Source organism: Cyprinodon tularosa, unplaced genomic scaffold, assembly GCF_016077235.1.
Source record: "Cyprinodon tularosa strain WSP-4 unplaced genomic scaffold, ASM1607723v1 ctg263, whole genome shotgun sequence".
NCBI lineage: Eukaryota > Metazoa > Chordata > Actinopteri > Cyprinodontiformes > Cyprinodontidae > Cyprinodon > Cyprinodon tularosa.
The window spans coordinates 363,437-382,866 of NW_024038967.1; the positions used below are offsets into that span (position 1 = coordinate 363,437).

General features: G+C 37.8%; 1 protein-coding gene across 2 annotated transcripts in view; it reads left to right on the forward strand.

Moving 5' to 3' along the window:
• The window catches only part of LOC119786039 (serine/threonine-protein kinase PAK 3), a 55,032-nt gene extending 35,849 nt beyond the window's left edge, over positions 1 to 19,183 (forward strand). Inside the window, exons 6-15 of one of the 2 annotated variants that reach the window (XM_038289091.1) lie at positions 2,355 to 2,510; positions 2,581 to 2,755; positions 7,427 to 7,490; positions 9,552 to 9,600; positions 9,678 to 9,790; positions 10,439 to 10,556; positions 10,673 to 10,772; positions 10,918 to 11,114; positions 12,334 to 12,471; positions 14,722 to 14,811. In XM_038289091.1, the coding sequence (XP_038145019.1) occupies positions 2,355 to 2,510; positions 2,581 to 2,755; positions 7,427 to 7,490; positions 9,552 to 9,600; positions 9,678 to 9,790; positions 10,439 to 10,556; positions 10,673 to 10,772; positions 10,918 to 11,114; positions 12,334 to 12,471; positions 14,722 to 14,811 (1,200 nt within the window). Of the gene's footprint in view, positions 1 to 2,354; positions 2,511 to 2,580; positions 2,756 to 7,426; positions 7,491 to 9,551; positions 9,601 to 9,677; positions 9,791 to 10,438; positions 10,557 to 10,672; positions 10,773 to 10,917; positions 11,115 to 12,333; positions 12,472 to 14,721 lie in introns of both variants that reach the window. The other variant, XM_038289090.1, reaches the window with a different exon arrangement.
• Positions 19,184 to 19,430: the final 247 nt, after the last annotated feature.

The following is a 19,430-nucleotide window of genomic DNA, read 5'->3' on the forward strand; positions in this document are numbered from 1 at the left end:
TAACTCCTCAACATTACTTTCCACATGCTGTACCTCCTATATTGGCTGTAAAGCTAAATTCAACAACTATATGGCCAAATATTGACTGAGACATCAGGCTTTATTTCGGTGCAAACATTTAATATCCGAGGTACTTTTATTGGTATCTAATGGGGGTCTATTAGCTTTTGGTGTATAAATAGATTTATTTTCTTCTAAAGCATCACATACTGGGTATTGTTTAAATGTTTTTCCTTTAAATAACCATCTCTGAAATGGCAGGACAGTTGCACATTCCACAGAGGACTGTATTAACTGTCATTCTGCATGTATTAGCTCATATTTTAACAGTTTAATACACATTGCCGATATTCTGCCTGTAACCTCATCCCCATTTTAGACATTGCTGCATGGCTCCTAATGAAAATACACACATGCAAGAAGCACTCCTCTCTGCACTGCAGTCTTGGCCCGGTCTTCCTCAAAGCGAGTCAGAGGCTTCACTCTTTCTGAACGAAGGACTGGGACTTTGCTTTTAATCACCAGAACTAAGCTGCACTGCTTTCATTAATGCATGACGGGAGAGGATGAAGTGTTTCCATACCATAAGAGGAAGACGATCCAAGGCAAAGGAAGTTCTTGGATGGGAGGGGGAAAGGAAAAAAACAGGCATTTGGAATATTTTCTACGCATAAGGCTTATTAATCCGACTAATTAAAAGGGGTCCTCTGTATCCTCAGGTTGTCTGCGGTTCATCAAGATACTGCCCACCGCAGGGTTGCAGTAACTCACAGTTAAAAGTTTAACATCTTGCTGCTTAAAAATTCATCCACATCAATGGTTCATGGCACACCTCCCCAGACCCCACATCTCAAACCTCCTCAGAGAAAATTAACTGAATGCAACTTTTACGTTTTCCTTCAGCTCTCACCTGAATTGCAAATGCTTTTCTGTGCCATGCACATAACATGTCTGATTTTACCCCAATGAAGACCACTTTCTGTTTTTTTTATTGCTTGTTTTTAGTGAATGACAGATATGCATTGATTTAAAATTTAAAAAAGTATGAAACAAGATGTAAACATTTTCTCTATCTACTCTGTCCTTTCAAAGAGCTGAAACAAAATTGTGGCTTTGTTTGAGAGAAGGGGTCAAAATTCAAATTTGAACCTGGCTTTTGTATCCTGTAGTCATGATTTGTGCAGAGAATGCAGTGAATGCAGGGTTTACATCCACAGTGACTCTGTTTTCCATTAATTTGAGCAGATAATTAAGATGATCTGCTAATGTATTTTCTATCTTATTATAATTAAATAGTAACACTTGAAATAATGGGTTTATTTTTCTGTTATTTTTAACATAAATATTATTCTATTGGCACATTGTCTTAATTTTCTGCTCAAATTAATGTAAAATAAAGTAACAGCTGACCTATACTTATATTTTTACATTCATTCTGGGCAAGGTTACCTTAATTTTGAAATCATCCTTATTCTATGACAGATAGATAATGAAAGTTTTGCATCTTTGTAAACTTTATTCAGCCTTTTTGTTATTGCAGAGTTGCAGACATGACATTTAAAACACATTCCCTCTTTCAATAACGTCCTACAAATTTTTATTTCTTCTGACTCCTTATTGAACGCCTGACCAATAATAGATACACACTAGTATCAGCCACTGTTGGTGTCTTGAAATACTGAAAAACTTAATTTGAATTCCAAAAATGTTAAAAACAACAATCTACTGGACTGCTGGACCAAAAACAAAGCATTGTTTTGGCTTAGAAAACATGCAAATTGAACCGGACGAACGGGTCTGCCCTTAGGAATAGGGGTCGTTTGAGTTCTTTGTTAGCCAGCAATATCTGATACCTGTCTAGAACTCACACAACTCTTTCCTAAGAGGCAGACCTGTTCGTCCTGATAAATTTGCATGTTTTCTTAGCCAAAACAAGGCTATGTTTTTGGTCCACTCTATAAAGCCTCGAACTCAACAATATTTCTGACATTTTGAATTGAAAAAGCTTCCTTGATGGAAAGTGAAATGTCTTCATACTTGGAAACAAAGTCCAGTGAATTGTTTCTTTTAACTTTTTTAGCATGACTATGACCTAGATGACAGAAAATCTTCACCAGCGCACTTAATTTGAAATTTGGTTGATTCTGGCCACCACAACAATTTTTAGTCAGTGCATCTCTAATGATAGTTTTTTAGTTAAATTTATTCAAATCTGTGTCATGGTTCCCAAAAATACCCTTTCATTTAATTTCACTCAAGAAAAAAACAGATCTAGAACTGGGAACATGGCTGGATGTTAGAAGTTACACACTAGTTTGAGTAAAAGCTCGATTCACTTCTCTCTCCTTATCCAGGGTGCCAAAACATCTTCGACAGAACCCCCGATCGCTCCACCCGTATCAGAGGAGGAGGACGAGGAGGAGGAGGAAGAGGAGGAAGAAGATGAAGATGAGGACGATGAGGATGAGCTGCCCCCCGTCATCGCCCCTCGACCTGAGCACACCAAATCTGTACGTTCACTGGGCAGCGGTTGGTGAGATGGTTGTTATTGCTTTCTAAATTTGGAGTCTTCTGATGCAGATCTACACCCGCTCTGTCATGGACCCACCAAAGCCACCAAGCCCGGTTAAAGAGGAGACAACTCCACCGGAGTCACAGGTTCAGCCTGAGAATACCTCCAACACGATGTACCGCCACACTGACCGGCAGAGGAAGAAGTCCAAAATGACCGATGAGGAGATTCTGGAAAGACTCAGTACGTCTCTAAAGATCTTCATCTTCTAACTCCTTATCATAATGGATTATTATTCCATACACTATATTTGAAAGCCAGTCTGTTAGAAAGAAGTTAATTTATTTTATATCCTCCTTAAAGTGATTTTAAAAATGAAGCTTTTTAGACAAATGAGTATTAGATGTCCGATGAGAATCTTCTAACAATCACGGTAAGTGGAGTGGCTTACGAGCATATCTATGAAAAGCTGCAAAAGTGAGCTCCTCAACATTACGTTTCTGAACAGAACTTTTGCCACATGGGATAGTAATTTGATCAGTGATGAATGGAAAAGTTATAGGGTGACCAGATCTCATAAAAACAGATTTGCAACAACCAGGATGCCTTTAAGCGGCAATGACGGAGAGACGCTGCATTTTCTGCTGTGTTTTTTTAGTACATGTCTCTGGTTTGTGGGACCAAAGTAAAAAAATGCAGAAATCTCCTGCACAAATAGCGAAATCACCTCTGAAATTACCTGTTGAAATATCCCATTTTTTGATCAACTAAAAGTCTGGGTTGTCAGCATCTAACAATAAAATGTCATATTTTAATTTGTCCCAACTATAAAGAACTTCTGATTGAGCATTCAGGAATAAAGCATTTTAGGTTTTGTATATTATTTTATAGAAAAAGCATCAAGTAGAAGACAAAACTTAGCCTTCCTTCAGATGGGTAATGAACTCTGACATTGAAAGTTGTTTTCCTGTTTCTTTATTACCAAAAAGGAGCATACTGTATATGCCTCTGAAATTAGAACTTCAGCCTAAATGAGGCAGCTTTAGGAGTTTCCATACACTAAGCATGGAAGTCTTCAACGATTCTATAATATACTGTATATTCTCCAATCAATTTATTGGCTTTGATCTATAGCTTTCACTGATCTATGTAGGGTCAAAATAAAACAGGTTTAAATGTGTACATACCCTTCCTTTAATATTGGGATAAATCTCCCAAAGAAATCTCATATTTTTATTAACCATCAACAAGCTTCTGGCATAAGCCTCTTGCTTATTGATAGAGCAGATTTTTTAAATTAGTGTTTTACTATTTGAAGCACATCTTATACATTTCTAATGGTTTAATAATCTGTTTATTAATGGTATCATTTAAATCCTCTTTATAAGTTATCCCTTGTTATGTGATTCACATATAAATATATGAAATTGTGTCTCCTCTCTGACCATCATTTTTTCCCCCAAAAGGTATTTTGGCTGCTCACACCAATTTCAGCGACACTTGATGGTTTAGATTTAAAACAGGGTTCAGAATTATTGTATCCTCTTGTCAATGTATTTGTCAACTTGCTTAACTGATTTTCTGCTTGTTCCAGTTTATACCAGTTTTGGTGGGGTTTGGATGGATATCTGATGAATATCTCTGTATCATTAAAACTGGAACACATTTAAGTTCCAACAGGACAAAGATCCTAAACAAACATGAAAACTGGTTTTGGAATTGATAAACAAGCTAACATTAATCTTCTAGAAGGCTCCGAAGTCATCTATAAAAAAAATTGTGGCCTGTTTTTAAAAGCCAGATCCATAAGAGGAAACCATTCAACTTAATTGAGCCCCAGCACTCTGCCAGGAAGAGTGGTCAAACATTGCACCACAGTTATGCTGGTTTCTCTGCAACTTGCTGGAGACATTTATCCAAATGCAACTGAGGTAGCAATATTTGAATCTGTATGTTTAATTTTCTCCTGTTTATTTAAATAAATATGTCAATAGTTTAGATCTTTACACAAAGTTGCTAGAAAATAGAATTTAAGAAGAAGAAGAAGAATTATGCATGAATTGCATCATTAAAAGCTTGTTTTTACATAAGATCCTTTCCTATAATGAGGAAAATCTTAACTTATTACCAACTGTGCACATCAATCAATACCGTAATCTGTCCTGAAGAGGATCTGTGTCAGTTTGTGTTTTTTTGCAGCTTGTTTAGGCTAAGATTAATGTCAATTAAAAAGAATGTTCATTGTTTTTTTAATTTTTCAACCAAAGTCCAAAAATGTGAATAAAGCTAAGATTTGTAATTGTTTGTTGTTGTCAGCTCATATAAAAATCTGACATCAGATGTTTATTTCTAAAAATGCAAGTTTAAAAGTTAATATTTCAAGTTCCAAAGTTTGCAAAACTACAAATATAGACTACAAATGTACAAAATAGAGCCTCTATTGAAGCTGTTACACTCCTTACCACTGATCTCTATTTATTCACTGGATTGCTGATTGCCTGTTGGTAATACAGGGTTGAAGTAAGGTTACTGGCCTCCATATTGTTACTCCCTATAGTTAGACTGGTAGCAATGCAAAACAATCCGTGCGCTACAGCATCGAACAACGATGATGTTCTCATTTTAAAATAAAGATAAATTCATCACTTTGCCTATTTATTATAATAAAATAAATAGGCACATCACTTTGCATAGTCATTATGAAGTCAATGAAGGCTATAAATCCCGTAATATAACATATTATACAAATCCATTACAATAAAATGAATGTGTCAATGGAGCTTAATAATACAAATGTGCCAAAAGGGCTAAATTGATTATGTACGTGTCATATACATGTATTGATTACATTGTTGTGGTAATTACATATGGTTTCAAGATTTTACATCAAGACTGAATTACAAGTAAATGTCTGTTAATGCTATAGTATTTTTTCTATTTGCAGATTGTTCATGCATGATGCAATATACTTTTATGCTGTGTCTTTGGATTAACCTTTAAATCTGACATAGATTTACAATAGAGCTAAATGAATTAACCGATTTAATAACTCCACATAGCTTCAGTTTCTACACTAGCAAAATCACATCCATTGGTAAAATAACAGGCAACACCAAATTCATATTTTGCCATTTGCTCATAATTTGAAGAAAAACTATACATACACTGTCACACTGACGGTGGATTACCTGTGAAACGTCTTGCTACAGCCAGCAAACTGCTTGTTTGAACAGCCAAATGCTACACACGTATTTTTACTGCGTGTCACCGTGGGAGTTGGGAGTACCAACATGGCAGACGGTGGCTTTACTTTTTTCGGGCACTCAGCCATCCAGTGAATAAATAGAGATCAGTGCTCCTTACCATTAGCTAGCAGTATTACACCCAAAGGTTGTTCACCAACAGGCATAAACCATGAAGAACAAAACATTAAAGGAGAAGTTCGGTTTTTTACACTTTAAGCCCATTTTCTGTAGTGTCCAGGATGAAATCGAATGATCGGCACCAAAAGTTTGACAATTGCTCCTGTCTCTGCTTTTTGGCTCATTTAGAATCAACCCCTGGCTGCTTTAGAATGGCTTCCATAGAGCATGTCCGATAATGTCCTTAAAACAACCTTAAACGTTCTTTTTTTAAAATATGCTACTCACCGCGTCGTCAGCGCTGTTCAATGATGTTCCAAAAAAAGTTTCGTAAAGAAAAAACGTTCCTGTAGTGTTTTATTTAGCATTTTGTAAATCCCATTGAGTTCTGTTGGAATAGTAAATATTCCCCTGCCACCGGAAACGGAAATGGGGCCTGTTTACACAGTTGTAGTCTTTTCGCTTCACTCTGTGTACTCCGACGTCGAGGTGCTAACGTCTCTGTTAAACACTTTAAAAAACTCTGAAAATGGAATACGAAAGGTGGATTCTTGATTCTCGACGTCGGAGTACACAGAGTGAAGCGAAAAGACTACAACTGTGTAAACAGGCTCCATTTCCGTTTCCGGTGGCAGGGGAATATTTACTATTCCTACAGAACTCAATGGGATTTACAAAATGCTAAATAAAACACTACAGGAACGTTTTTTTCTTTACGAAACTTTTTTTGGAACGTCAGTGAACAGCGCTGACGACACGGTGAGTAGCATATTTTAAAAAAAGAACGTTTAAGGTTGTTTTAAGGACATTATCGGACATGCTCTATGCTAGCCATTCTAAAGCAGCCAGGGGGTGATTCTAAATGAGCCAAAAAGCAGAGACAGGAGCAATTGTCAAACTTTTGGTGTCGATCATTCGATTTCATCCTGGACACTACAGAAAATGGGCTTAAAGTGTAAAAAACCGAACTTCTCCTTTAATCACACATCTTACTTGCATGCTTTTTAGTCTTCTAACTCTTCTTGTCATCCAAAGGCGGTTAACGATCAATTTTTAGGTGCATTATCGCGACCAACTGTTAAGGAGTCTAACAGCTTCAGATTCACGCTTACACATTATTGATTTGCAATTGTAGTTTTGCAAAATACTAAATTTTATTTGTATAAGTAACTTCTAAACTTGCATTTTCATGCATCCAATGAAATTCAAATCTGATGTTTATTTACGGAATTTGACTTAAATTTACGAATCTGATCCATTCTTACTGATCTGTGTAGCGGAGATTGATTGTGTGCGACTGGAAGATTTCCATTTAACTGCTGTCTTTCTGTGCACTAATGTGTTTATGCAAAAGAAACAATCTTTTCAAACATGTTTGCATTTTTGCAAGGAAATATTTCCCATCAAAAGTTGTTCACCTGTAGGTCACTGTTGTGTCTGTCTTTATTCTGAACAATCAATGAAAGATTTGGGGGATCAAATTTTTCTGCACTGAAACAGCAATGAATATGCAGCCTGGACACTGATTATGTTTATGTTCTCTCTGACTCAGGGAGTATTGTCAGCGTGGGAGATCCCAAAAAGAAGTACACGCGCTTCGAGAAAATAGGACAAGGGTGAGTCTCTTCCTGGCAAAAAATGAGTAATTCTTGGATGCGTCAGTCTCTTCGAGGGAAGAGGGTTTTTAAGGAGAACAAAGAAAGGTTCAGGGTTGGATTACTGAGAGAAACGTTAGTAGACAGTAAATGAAAACTAAAACCCAGTTCAGCTCAACCAGCCCAACCAGCCCTATTGCTTTAAAAAAAATGTTTTGCCGATTCCCCTGTACAGGACCCACCAGAGCAGAAAGAACATGCAGTTGTTGTAATCTTTGCACCATGATCAGCGTTTCCATATCCGATCGAGCAGATAGCCGTCTGTTTACTCTCTGCTGGGTTATCTTGAATTTATTGCTGCCAGGAACTCCACTTTATTATTCATAGCTTGTGACAGTAGCCGAGGAGAAAGAGGAAGACTCAGCAGCAGGAATTCACAGTGGAAGATGTTTATTCTCCTGGGAGTCCAATACAGACTGACTGAAGTCGATTCATACCGCTTGAAATTTCAAGTTATGTCGTTTTACATAGGAATTTTTTGAACAAAGTAGTCTGATTTTTGTGAGGGGAAAGGAAAGAGTACATTTATTTTTCCGTTAGTGATAAATATAGAGTTTCCATGATGCATCTGTATTCAACCCCTGTAACTAAAAATCAAACTTAAACTAGATTCCTCAGTACCTCCGAGCAAATTATTAAGGTATCTTTATGTACTCAGCCCTGAACTTTAAACACCAAATAAAGTCTGGCAATAAATCATCCCAGTCCCTTCGTCAAACATAGTCAAAATCAAGGTGTTCCTGTCCAAACCAAGCAAACAATTTTTAATTTTATGACTAGATCAGATGCTATTCATAGCATGCAAATCATGCTGCAGCTGCAGCTCATCCAAAATGCAGGTGCTAGATTCTGAAATAACGGCAGGAGAATCTATCGAATCACCTCAGTCCATTGTTCATTTAGCTGCTGAACACATACAGGCATTTAGACTTCTTAGTTCAACTCTAATCTCTTCAGTCGATGGACTAAATAAGGAAGTTGTAGATGAAGCTTCTATGCTCTTGAGAAAAATCTTATTTACAGAAACTGTTAGGTCCTTTAAATCAGGAAAGGTTAGAGTAAATGACACAAAATCATCCTGGAAGAAAACCTGCTGGTACTAGCAGAAGACTCCTACCTCAGCACAACGATGGACAGTAAACTGACAGAGAGTCATAAAGAGTGTAGAAACCAGGGATCTTGAACTCTGAATTGTGTTTTTTGACATATCTGTCTTCCCTTTCTCTTCTCTTAAATGCTCAAGTTTGCTGATTTGAAAAGAAAATATAACACTATGCTGAGTGTGTCCAAAGAAAGCAGAAAAACCATTGAATGTCATTTCAGACATATTTGAGTCCAGATCAATTTCCAAACCCCAAAAAGTCTTTGCAGATTCTACCCATCCTCTACACATCCAGTTTTATCTTCTGAAGGAAAGAGCTGTGCTCTACTTTCCTGAGCTGTACAGCATATAGACTGAAGAATTTCTTTATTGCTGCAGGCATTGTTTTGTAAAGTTGTTATATAATGTCCCCAACTTATTGTCGGTACCAAAGTGATGCAGTTTAACATTATTTTTTACCTCTAGTTTATTTTTATCTATCTTTCAGATTGATCTATTTCTTACTCTGTGAGTTTCCTTCTATTTTTCTGTCTTACAAAATGCCTGAATGTGCAATGCCAGCCACTACCTGTTCTAAACCATCTGCTCTTTAGTAACCTAATAAATGGACGCTAAATGACTGGGAGCAGAAGTTTACCTTTCAGCTAAATAAAAAGATAAAAACATCATGTGTCAGAATAGGGTAGGAGTCTAGACCATAGTCTAGTCGAAAATCTCTGGAAGGATTTGGAAAAACTCTTCATCCAGTTTGACTGATCTAGAGAAATTTTACAAAGATTTAATAAACAAAATCCAGCCTTCAGGTATGCAATCCATATCTGCAAGTTAGCACTAGCTGTACAGCTTCTAAATAAGATAGATTTACTCTCAGGTGTAATTTAATACTTCTGATTTTCCACTTTGCTGTTTTCTTCTTTCAGAGCTTCTGGCACCGTCTATACTGCTATTGACATAGCGACTGGGCAAGAGGTAAAATAAAATGTGCTTCTTTGCGTTTTCCCTGCTAAGCTGTAGCTATGTTAAGCATTAAATACCTCTGGTTTCAGGTGGCCATCAAACAGATGAACCTGCAGCAACAACCCAAGAAGGAGCTGATCATCAATGAGATCCTGGTAATGAGGGAAAACAAGAACTCCAACATAGTCAACTACCTGGACAGGTTTGTCGTTTTAAACATATAAAACAAATGTTTAGTTGTTGTGAAAGTAACAGTTAACACTGGTTCCTAATTTGATAGATGTTAGGGTTCTGATGTCCTCCAGGAGCTAGAGATTATGCATCTAAGCTGCTTGTCTGGTCCAACAGACGAATCATGATCAATTTATTTCTTTTTTTAGAAATAACATTCATTAAAGATTGTTACATTAAGATGTTTATGATAATAAAACAGCTGTTTAAGATAACATATAAAAAAATAACACAACCTAAAAGCAATTCTTAAATAATTAAAGTACGACTACAAGTCGAAGGAGGAATTTTTTGATTATTTCACCTGATCTGTATTTAACTGCAGCTGTTTGTTCCTTATTTATCAGAGTTGAACTTGGATTGACATGAAATACTGCCACCTAGTGGTTTAAACTAAAATAGGCCTTGCAATAGTTGAAACATCATTTTCATGGGTTCAAGTTCTTCACCTGTGGTCACATCTTCGCTCAGTAGCATCCTGGTGCAGCTGCAGTGTTTTAATACAAGGAATATGCAGGCGGGAGTTTTTCAAACTAATGTTTTTGAAGCTTTCTGTTGGATATACTTCCAAGTGTTAAAAGCTAAGGTCCATCCCTTCTCTGCTGTCCTCATTTTTTAGCTACCTGGTAGGGGATGAGCTTTGGGTGGTGATGGAGTATTTGGCCGGAGGCTCGCTGACAGATGTTGTGACTGAGACCTGCATGGATGAGGGCCAGATTGCTGCAGTCTGCAGAGAGGTAAGAAACCATGTTTGGACTCCTGCAATGCTGATAGCCGGGGGAAGGAGGGTGGTCAAATTTGTTAAAAAAAACTTGAATGTTGATTGTATGTTCCTCTACTTTTGTCCTCACAGTGTCTTCAAGCTTTGGACTTTCTACACTCTAACCAGGTTATCCATAGAGATATAAAAAGTGACAACATCCTCTTAGGGATGGATGGATCCGTAAAACTGAGTAAGTCATATTTAGAGGTTCGGGGTTTAAGTGTACCTGTAAAAAGAGCCATTTATGAGAGAAGACAAGTTTACTTTATTGAAATTTAGTTGAATATAAACATATGTTGAATAATGTACTTTAACTAAATGACTTTCCTCTGCAGCCGATTTTGGTTTCTGCGCCCAGATCACACCAGAACAGAACAAACGCAGCACAATGGTGGGAACGCCGTACTGGATGGCACCAGAAGTGGTGACTCGGAAGGCTTACGGACCAAAAGTGGATATCTGGTCTTTAGGAATCATGGCAATAGAGATGGTGGAGGGAGAACCACCTTATCTGAACGAGAATCCACTCAGGGTAAATTCAATTGTAGCGCCGCACTTTGGAAAATGGAATAACAATTATTGGGTATAAAAGGAAAGTCCAGGAAACGGTTTATTTTTCTGTCCTAGATCAGAGAGCTGCACTCCTGTTCTAAAATGATACATGTTATCAGAATTTTTCCTAACTATTAAAAATTGCCATAAGTATATGTTATAAATTAACAAGTTTTTCTAGAGTTTATTCATCTTATCAACTGATCAGCACCCATTTTCTTCAAAAGTTGAGTTGTAACTTGTATCAAAGAAATATTTCCATAACATAAAGGACTGATGTTTTTTTTTTTACAATATCCTGAGAAAATCATTATTATATCATAGCTGATTACTTGCACATATTTATAAAATCTAAGAAAATGGGATGTTATTAGATCGGTGGAACAGTAACCAAGACGATTAAAATAAAACTTTTAATCCCTTATGAACAGAGACATTAAGCTAACATTTAAACAAAGGGTATGTCCCTCTGTCAGACTGTCAGATTTCACATTTCGCTTATATCAATGAATTAAATGTTAACTGTTTTCAGTAGAGGTGTCCCAATACAACTTTTTCATCTCAGCCACATTACAGGTGGATTGTTTAGATCCTTATGTTAAGGTGTTGAACATTTTAGCCTTGATGTAAAGCACTCTGTAGAGGTCAAACATGGTGACCTTAACATTATGCTGTGGAAAGTTTCACAAAGATAATAACAGTTCAGTCCTGGAATAAAAACTCTTTAAACATACTGATTTAGGGTTGCTCAATATAAAAAAACCGCACTCTTTAGATTTCTTTAAAAAAGGGAAACTGTGTATAATTTCCCTTCCACAGCTGTGTAATACAATCCCACTTTTGTGTATATTTGGCATCTGAGATGTTATTTCCATTTTAAAGATTTAGCCCAATCAGAAATCTACAAACATAAAGCTTCATCGGACAATAAGAACATCCCTATGGCTTTGAAATGTCATTTAAAATTTTATGATTATTTAATCATTATCAAATAATATTAGAAAAAGATGTGAAGATGAATCAGCAGAAAAAATGTACTCCTAAAAAAAGAAAATCTATGATATTAGACCTATTAAACATTTTATATCCATTAAATTCCAAAGGTGTTTAAAATGTTTTGTAAGGCATTGCATAAAATATATATAAATAAAACAGGAAATTGCTGATAAAAATGTTTTATTTCAATTCTTTGGCTGCAGGCACTTTACCTGATAGCAACCAATGGTACTCCAGAACTGCAGAACCCTGAAAGGCTCTCCTCTGTGTTCCGAGACTTCCTCAACCGCTGTCTGGAGATGGATGTGGACCGCAGAGGCTCTGCTAAGGAGCTGCTGCAGGTAAACATCCCACAAGATCCTCTACAAGCACACCAGCATTATACAAGGCTCTTAAAAAGTATTTCTAAAGTATAACAAACTATCTGAAAGGAAAACTTTACTAGAGCACCTTTTAAATCAGTTTTAGCAATCGGTATTTGATAGCTGTCAGGGTATCGCACCTTGCATCAGTAATCTGCACTCCAAAAATAAGATCTAAGGATTATGAAGATATTTCTATCCACAGTCTTCTTCGGATCATTCCAAATTATTTGTGGACACTAGTTCGCTTTTATTTGTTTTTTTTCTGTGTTTTTTTAGATGTGTACTTAATATAATGCTTTAAACAAAGGACCCTTATCCAGCTTCCTAGTAGATACTTGATTGTTTAAGGCCAAAAAAACCTCTTCAAAGGAAAATAACCCCACAGCATGACTTAGTTTTCATCCATTGATGTGCAGTGTTGTTTCTGTGTGAAACATATTTTATGCCAAAACATGCTTGGTTTCAACAGAAAAAACCCCCCAAACAGTTCCAGAAGTTTCCTGAAGATTTATTTTTGAAAGAATTATGTTTGAAAAAAATCAAACATTACAGCGTGATAACATGACAGCTAGGCTCACCTGTTGGAGATGACTGCTACTCCAACGATATTCCCGCTGGATTCCTTGTGCTGTGGTATGAGGATGATGATGCGTGATATTTTCGTTTGTAAATGTGGAAAGGTTACGTAAATCTAACTAGAACAGTTGATATTTATTTTCGGTTTCTAAAATTTACTAATTTTTCTGGAAAGATAGTTCATATCTCCCAAAGCTGAAATTGAACCAAAAGATGCTTTAATATGATTTTAGTTGCTGCACCTGTTTTCTAGATGTTAATTTTTATAGTTTTTTCTTTAATAAATCATTGTTTTTCAGAAGAACTATGAAGTAAATTAGTCACAAATTTATGGACATTTTTTTTAACAGCGGTGTGTTTACTCTCAGCACTATCGTACACAAATGCTTCAATCTTAAAGGTATAGTTTAGGATTTTTGCACATTTTTGAAAAGACTCGCCCTCTATACTTTAAAAAAAATTGCTCATGCACAACCCTGTACCTGCTCCCAAGAGGGAATGCCTAAAACGTGTGTGAGAGCATGAGCAAGCCCATTTCTCCTCGTTTTAATATGATGAACTAGATTTCTTCAAATAGCATGCCAAACTTTGCCTTTCGAGTAGAAACATTGAAACCGAGGAATCAGTGGGAAGCCAGACCTGTCCTTTCAGTGTACGCCAACAAGTGAAAGAATCTCCCAGAAACACTCTGGTTCTGTTTTTCTCTTCTAAGGCTTTCTCTATTTCTCATACACTTCGTAGACACATTTTCTCTTATGATCCTCTGCCACTTTCAAAGAACTGCGTTGAGAAAGGTGAGCTTCAATGACTGGCTGAAACCATAGCTCACCACAGATATATGCCTGAAAGTGCGCATGTGCAGAAACATATCCTCAGATCTGGATCTGGACCCACCTGCTTGCTAATCCGTACACTACCTGATTTAAAACATTTATAAATTACTGCATTTTGTCCGACGCTTCTCCTGTTTGTATGGTAAAGCCATCTGGCCTACTTTTAGACACAGCAGGCAAACCGTGGCAAGCCGGGTGGTGGGAAAGAAGGAGAAGAAGATGAGAAAAAGAGAGCTGAGAAAGTGTGGACTGCTGAAAGAAGCGCGGTAAACTGGTGTAACAAAAGTGAAAAGGCGTGCTCAAAGTTGACCCTGCACATTCTGAGGATGTTTGGCTCAACCTGCTGCTGTGAAGCAGGATTCTCCACCATGAACATAATCAAAAATAAATATGGATCCAGGCTCAAAATGAGCTCCTTGATATGTGCTTGAGAATGGCTTTGTCTCCATTCAAACCCAGGTTTAAATCCTTGCAGGGCAGCGTAAAGCCCACTTCTCTTATTAAGCCATAAAAAAGTAAGAAAAACATTCTTTTTTTTATATTCTTTAAAAATTAAATGTATAACATGGATGCATAAACACCTGCATTTTATTTCAGTGTTAAATGCTGTTTAAAGTAACGGATTATATTTAAAAATGTCTCCGAACCTTTGCTGGTTGTTGATTTTCCGTATTCGGACCCTGCTGATTTTTAATTGGTTACCCCAGCTTTAAAGTGTAAGACTTATGCTTCTGGCACACAGTTAGGTTTAAGGTGGAACAAAAACCAGATTCATGCAGTTTTAATGACAAATGCTTATTTATCTGTGTTTCTGCAGCATTCCTTCCTGAAGCTGGCGAAGCCCCTCTCCAGTCTGACGCCTCTGATTGTAGCTGCTAAGGAAGCCATAAAGAACAGCAGTCGCTGAGGGTGGGGCTCCCTGTCCGAGCCCCAGGCCGGAGCGCTGCCGGTGATGCGTTGCTTCATGACAGCAGGGGTGAACGGGGTGGATTTATGTGACTGATAGGGACAGAGCAAGGGCAGAAGACCCTCCCCCCAACCACCCCCGCTGCCCGTCCACCAGGCCTTCAGGACGGATATCTGGCTTTGCAGGCCAAGCCGCTGAAAACAGACCTAGCCTCCTTGTTTACTTCTCCGGCACTGTACATGTAGAGCAGTCTATCACAAGTATGTCAGACATGTGAGCGTGCGTTTGTGTGTGTGGGTGTGTGTGTGTGTGTGTGTGTGTAAACAAAACGTGCACTTCTGTTCACATAACGTCTCGTTTTGGGATGAGTCTCTCCCAGAACAGCAAAACAACAAAAACAATTATAATAATAGTTTGGATAAAATTAAAAAGGGAAGGGTGCTTATTCTCCTAAAGAAAAACAAAGGAACACAGCAGTGGAACCGAGAATTTGTGATTTCCTCCCATCCTGGATCAGGATTGAGAGCGCATTTCAATGCTGAACAGCCCATGAAAAGGAGGAGCACCAGACCGGACGAGCCTGCATGACCGTGGTTCTGTGAAGAAACACCGCTAACCCTCTGCAGATCGCCTCCTCTGGATAGGCCGTAATTCTGGTCTGTTTTATGTGTAAATGTGTGTGAACGAGTGAGGGGATGGAGGCAGGGAAAAAAAATCAGTTATTTCTTCTTTTTTTAATGTGAGCTTTGAATCCATTTCTGCAGTTCTTGTAAAAGATTTAATCCAAACCTCATTTTCCATTCAGAATCAAACGACATAAATGCAATTCGTGACAAATTGCTGCTTTATTAGATAAAGTCGGCATCATTTATCCTGACAGACACACACGATTGTTTCAAGGACCAATCAGAAATGTTCAGCTCTGGTGGTTTTTTGTTGCATTCATTAAAAGTGTCCATGCAGACATGTTGACACAAGGCAGGCTTACTTTCCCACATTTTTTTATGTTATCTATACAAACATTTTCTGTTCTATTTGGACATTACTACCAAGTATAAAAAAATCATGTATAATTTTGGCTTTATTTGCACACAGACAGTTTTTTTTTTAGTTCCATCGATCTGCCACTTTAGCTGTAACCATCCCACAGCATTATGCTGCCACCACTCTGCCTCACATGGCACATCATGTTGATGAAGAAGGATAGTTATAGTTTTCCGATGCTCCTTCTTCCACCTTACATGGCCTTTTGTAAGCTTTAAAAAGAACTTTGAATTGCTTTTTTTTCTTCCTGTCACCCTTTCATAAAAGCCTCGTTTTTAGACTGCATTACCAACACGTTTTCCTACCTGAGCAGTGGATCTCTGCAGCTCCCCCAGAGTTACCATAGCCCTTTTGTCTTCACCTGAGTGATGCTTTTTTTGCTCATATAGTCAGTTTTGGTGGATTTCTCTATCTTAGTAGTTGGAGTCTAATTCCTTAATAGTTGATTTCTGAAACAATTCCTTGCACTAGATTTTATTTAGTGGTATCAGAGTGAAGGGATGATTACAAATGCATGCCACATTTGAGAGATTTTTAGATGTAATAAATAGTAAATTGCCTTTATTTATTAAGCGCCTTTTTGAATCAGATGACTCCAAAGCGCTTCTCTTTTACTTTCAGTCAGTTACACGCTGATGGCGGTGAACTATATGGTAGCCACAGTTGCCCTGGGGCACAATGAGAGAAGGAAGGCTGCAATTATGAAGCGCCACCAAACGTGGGGATGCAGCAATATGAAAATCTGGGCCAATATCATTATCAAGTAGTAATATTCCCATTATGGCTGATAACAGATATCATAGATGTTTCCCTATCCTTTGGACACCATGAAAGACCGACCACAGCGCTGCCGTTGATTCTTTAGTTCAGTTGAACTCCCACAATCCTCGGCTGCATCACAATTACTGTAAGATGACCAAATAAATGTCACATGACTGATCCCATCCTTAAATAAAAAGAGCCACTGCATGGAAAGAAATATCAGGTATAATGGGCCCAATTTCACTGATCGGACCAATTTGCTTAAAAATAACCAATATGGGCCGATATCATTTTTATACCGATGTATCGTGAATCCCTATTCAGAAGGCGTTGCAGGTGAAGATCCATCTCAGTCAATGTTCAAGGACAAAACAGCTGAGAGCAATTTTATTTATTTATTTTTTTGTCCACTTCCTAATCATACTCTTTGTTAGCCATCTGAAATCCCAATAAAACACTTCAAGGTTTCTGCTTGTAACATGAAAAATTTGTTTAAAGAAAAATAAAATCGGTAGGTTTTAGTATTTTTTGATTAAATAGTTTGCATAAACAAGCTTGAAATCATGAATCAGTCGCAAGGGCTATGAAATGATTGAAAGCTCCCCATTTCTTCTCTGCTCATCTGTTAGTTATGTCCAATGCTTTTTATATTTTTACTTATTTCTCATGAAGCCATTGGATTTTGCTGTGAGTTTTTAAACCTGTGGCGGATTTCACAGAGTGACGCTGCTTAAGAAGAACCCTTCTCATGATTGTATCCAATCCTGCAGTTTTACTTTAACATTCCTTTCATTCCTGGTTTAGAGTTTAACCTCGTTGCATGGCAAAGGTTATCGGATCATATTTACTGGCTGCATCAGGCGTTTCACCTTTGTTCAGTGCCGTGAGAAGCTCACATACCTTCATTCTCGTTGAGGATGTTTAAATTTTAGGTTACAAGTATTTAAACTGTTCTTATTTCAGGGTGGTGGGATCATTCAAACACAAACAATAGATATTGTTTGCAAAAGTTTAAATCAGTTGTGATATATTTTTAATCCAATTCATGCACATCTGCTCAGATATAATTGTAAGACTGCCCTGTAGTACCGTAAGTTACAGAGATCTACAGACTTGCTGTAGCCAATAAGCTTTTTGTTATAGTTCTGTCTGGATATTTCACCGCTTTTCTTTGCAGAATTGATGGATCGTTTAAAGTATTTGCTCTCCTGGCACAGACCCTTTAAAAAGTCAACTACTGTCCAATCAAATTCAATTGTTCTAAAACCCACTTTAATTTACTCCCTTTATGATTCCATCCAATTTTTTGCAATGCTCTGAAACACCCCAGCAGCAAACATTTTTTTAAAAACATCTCTGATTTAAAATCATCATGATTTACTCAAGACTTGTTGGTTACATGGTTGTCCTTTTGTTTTATGACTCACATGGTTGGAGATGACGCATGCTGGGTGTAAGAACAGCTCAAAGATCCCACATACACATAAAAAACCTGTTTCCAAATAGATAAAGCAGACTAAAATGAATGTTCTGGGTCCATGATATCCATCCTATCTAAATACTGTGGCGAAATCTGGATCTGTGTCAGGAAACCAGCAAATACTCCCAAGTATCCAGCCTGAATTATATCAGGAGCTTGTTAAATAACGGTCCAACTCATCATTGTTCATGAGTGAGTACATTTCATACCGGAATCGTAGCTTCCCTGTCTGTGAGTGGGTCTGTTTGTGGGATGATGCTGGGGGGGGGGGGGTCCTATCTCAGTCTGCACTAAAAGATGCCTGACTCCTGTTTTCCACCTTAGCTTTGAGGTGGAGGGTAGCTGCTCAGTAACATTGTACCTCCACTGTACAAAGGATGAAGGAGTTGCGACGCAGCAGATTCCATGCATGTGAAACAAACTGTTATCTCTTAAAACAAGGTGGTTGGAGTGTTAGGATATGTATGTATGTAAATAGGACAGGTCCCCCCACCCACCTGCCCCCGTCCTTTTTACAGAACTGTGTAACTTTAACAGATATTCAGGTTACTCATATGGTACTGATAAATGCTCTGCACCCTGGAAAAAAAAAAAAAAAAAAGGAGTTTCAACCCTCACGGCGTCACTGCACTCTCGGATCCAGCTCTCTGTTTTTCAGGGGGGCTCTCTGTGTGCAGACCCTCACAGTCTGGTCAGCTCGACCACAGCCGTCCTCCTCGCTGGAGGATATCCGGCCTGTAGGGAAGCTTCCCGAGCTCTGGGACATTTTGGCCTTCCAAACTACGGGTCCGAACTATGAGCACAAAGGTGAACTTTGGAACAGGAGACACCACTGACGTGCCCTCTCACCCCCCACTCCCACCCCACTATTTTCTGTGGTTTCTCCTGTACATTCCTATCTTCTGAATGTGTAAACCTGTACACGTGGTGTGAAAAATTTCTCTATTAATGTGTATCAAGAGAATGGAACAAAGACAAAAAATGTTACTTTTTAAATTATCATCTTTATTATTATTATTACTCTTATTACTGTTTAGCTTTGTAAAACTGCTAATCTATCCGGCGTACCTCGGCTGACCTTCCCCCCCATCTTTGGAAAAAAGAAAAAAAGAGGATAACTGAGAATCGGGGGAGAAAAATGAGGTTTTGGATAAGCTATTTTTAACCGTGGTTGAAGCAATAGATTTTTTGATCTTTGAATTGTGCATGGCTGTGTCTTGAGTGTAAAAATACAAAAAATTGCAGTTTGGGAACTGGACTGAAAATAAAAAGAGGAGAAAAAAACAGCTTGGAGAAGAAGTTTATTTGTAATTCGCCTTATCTGCATTTTTTT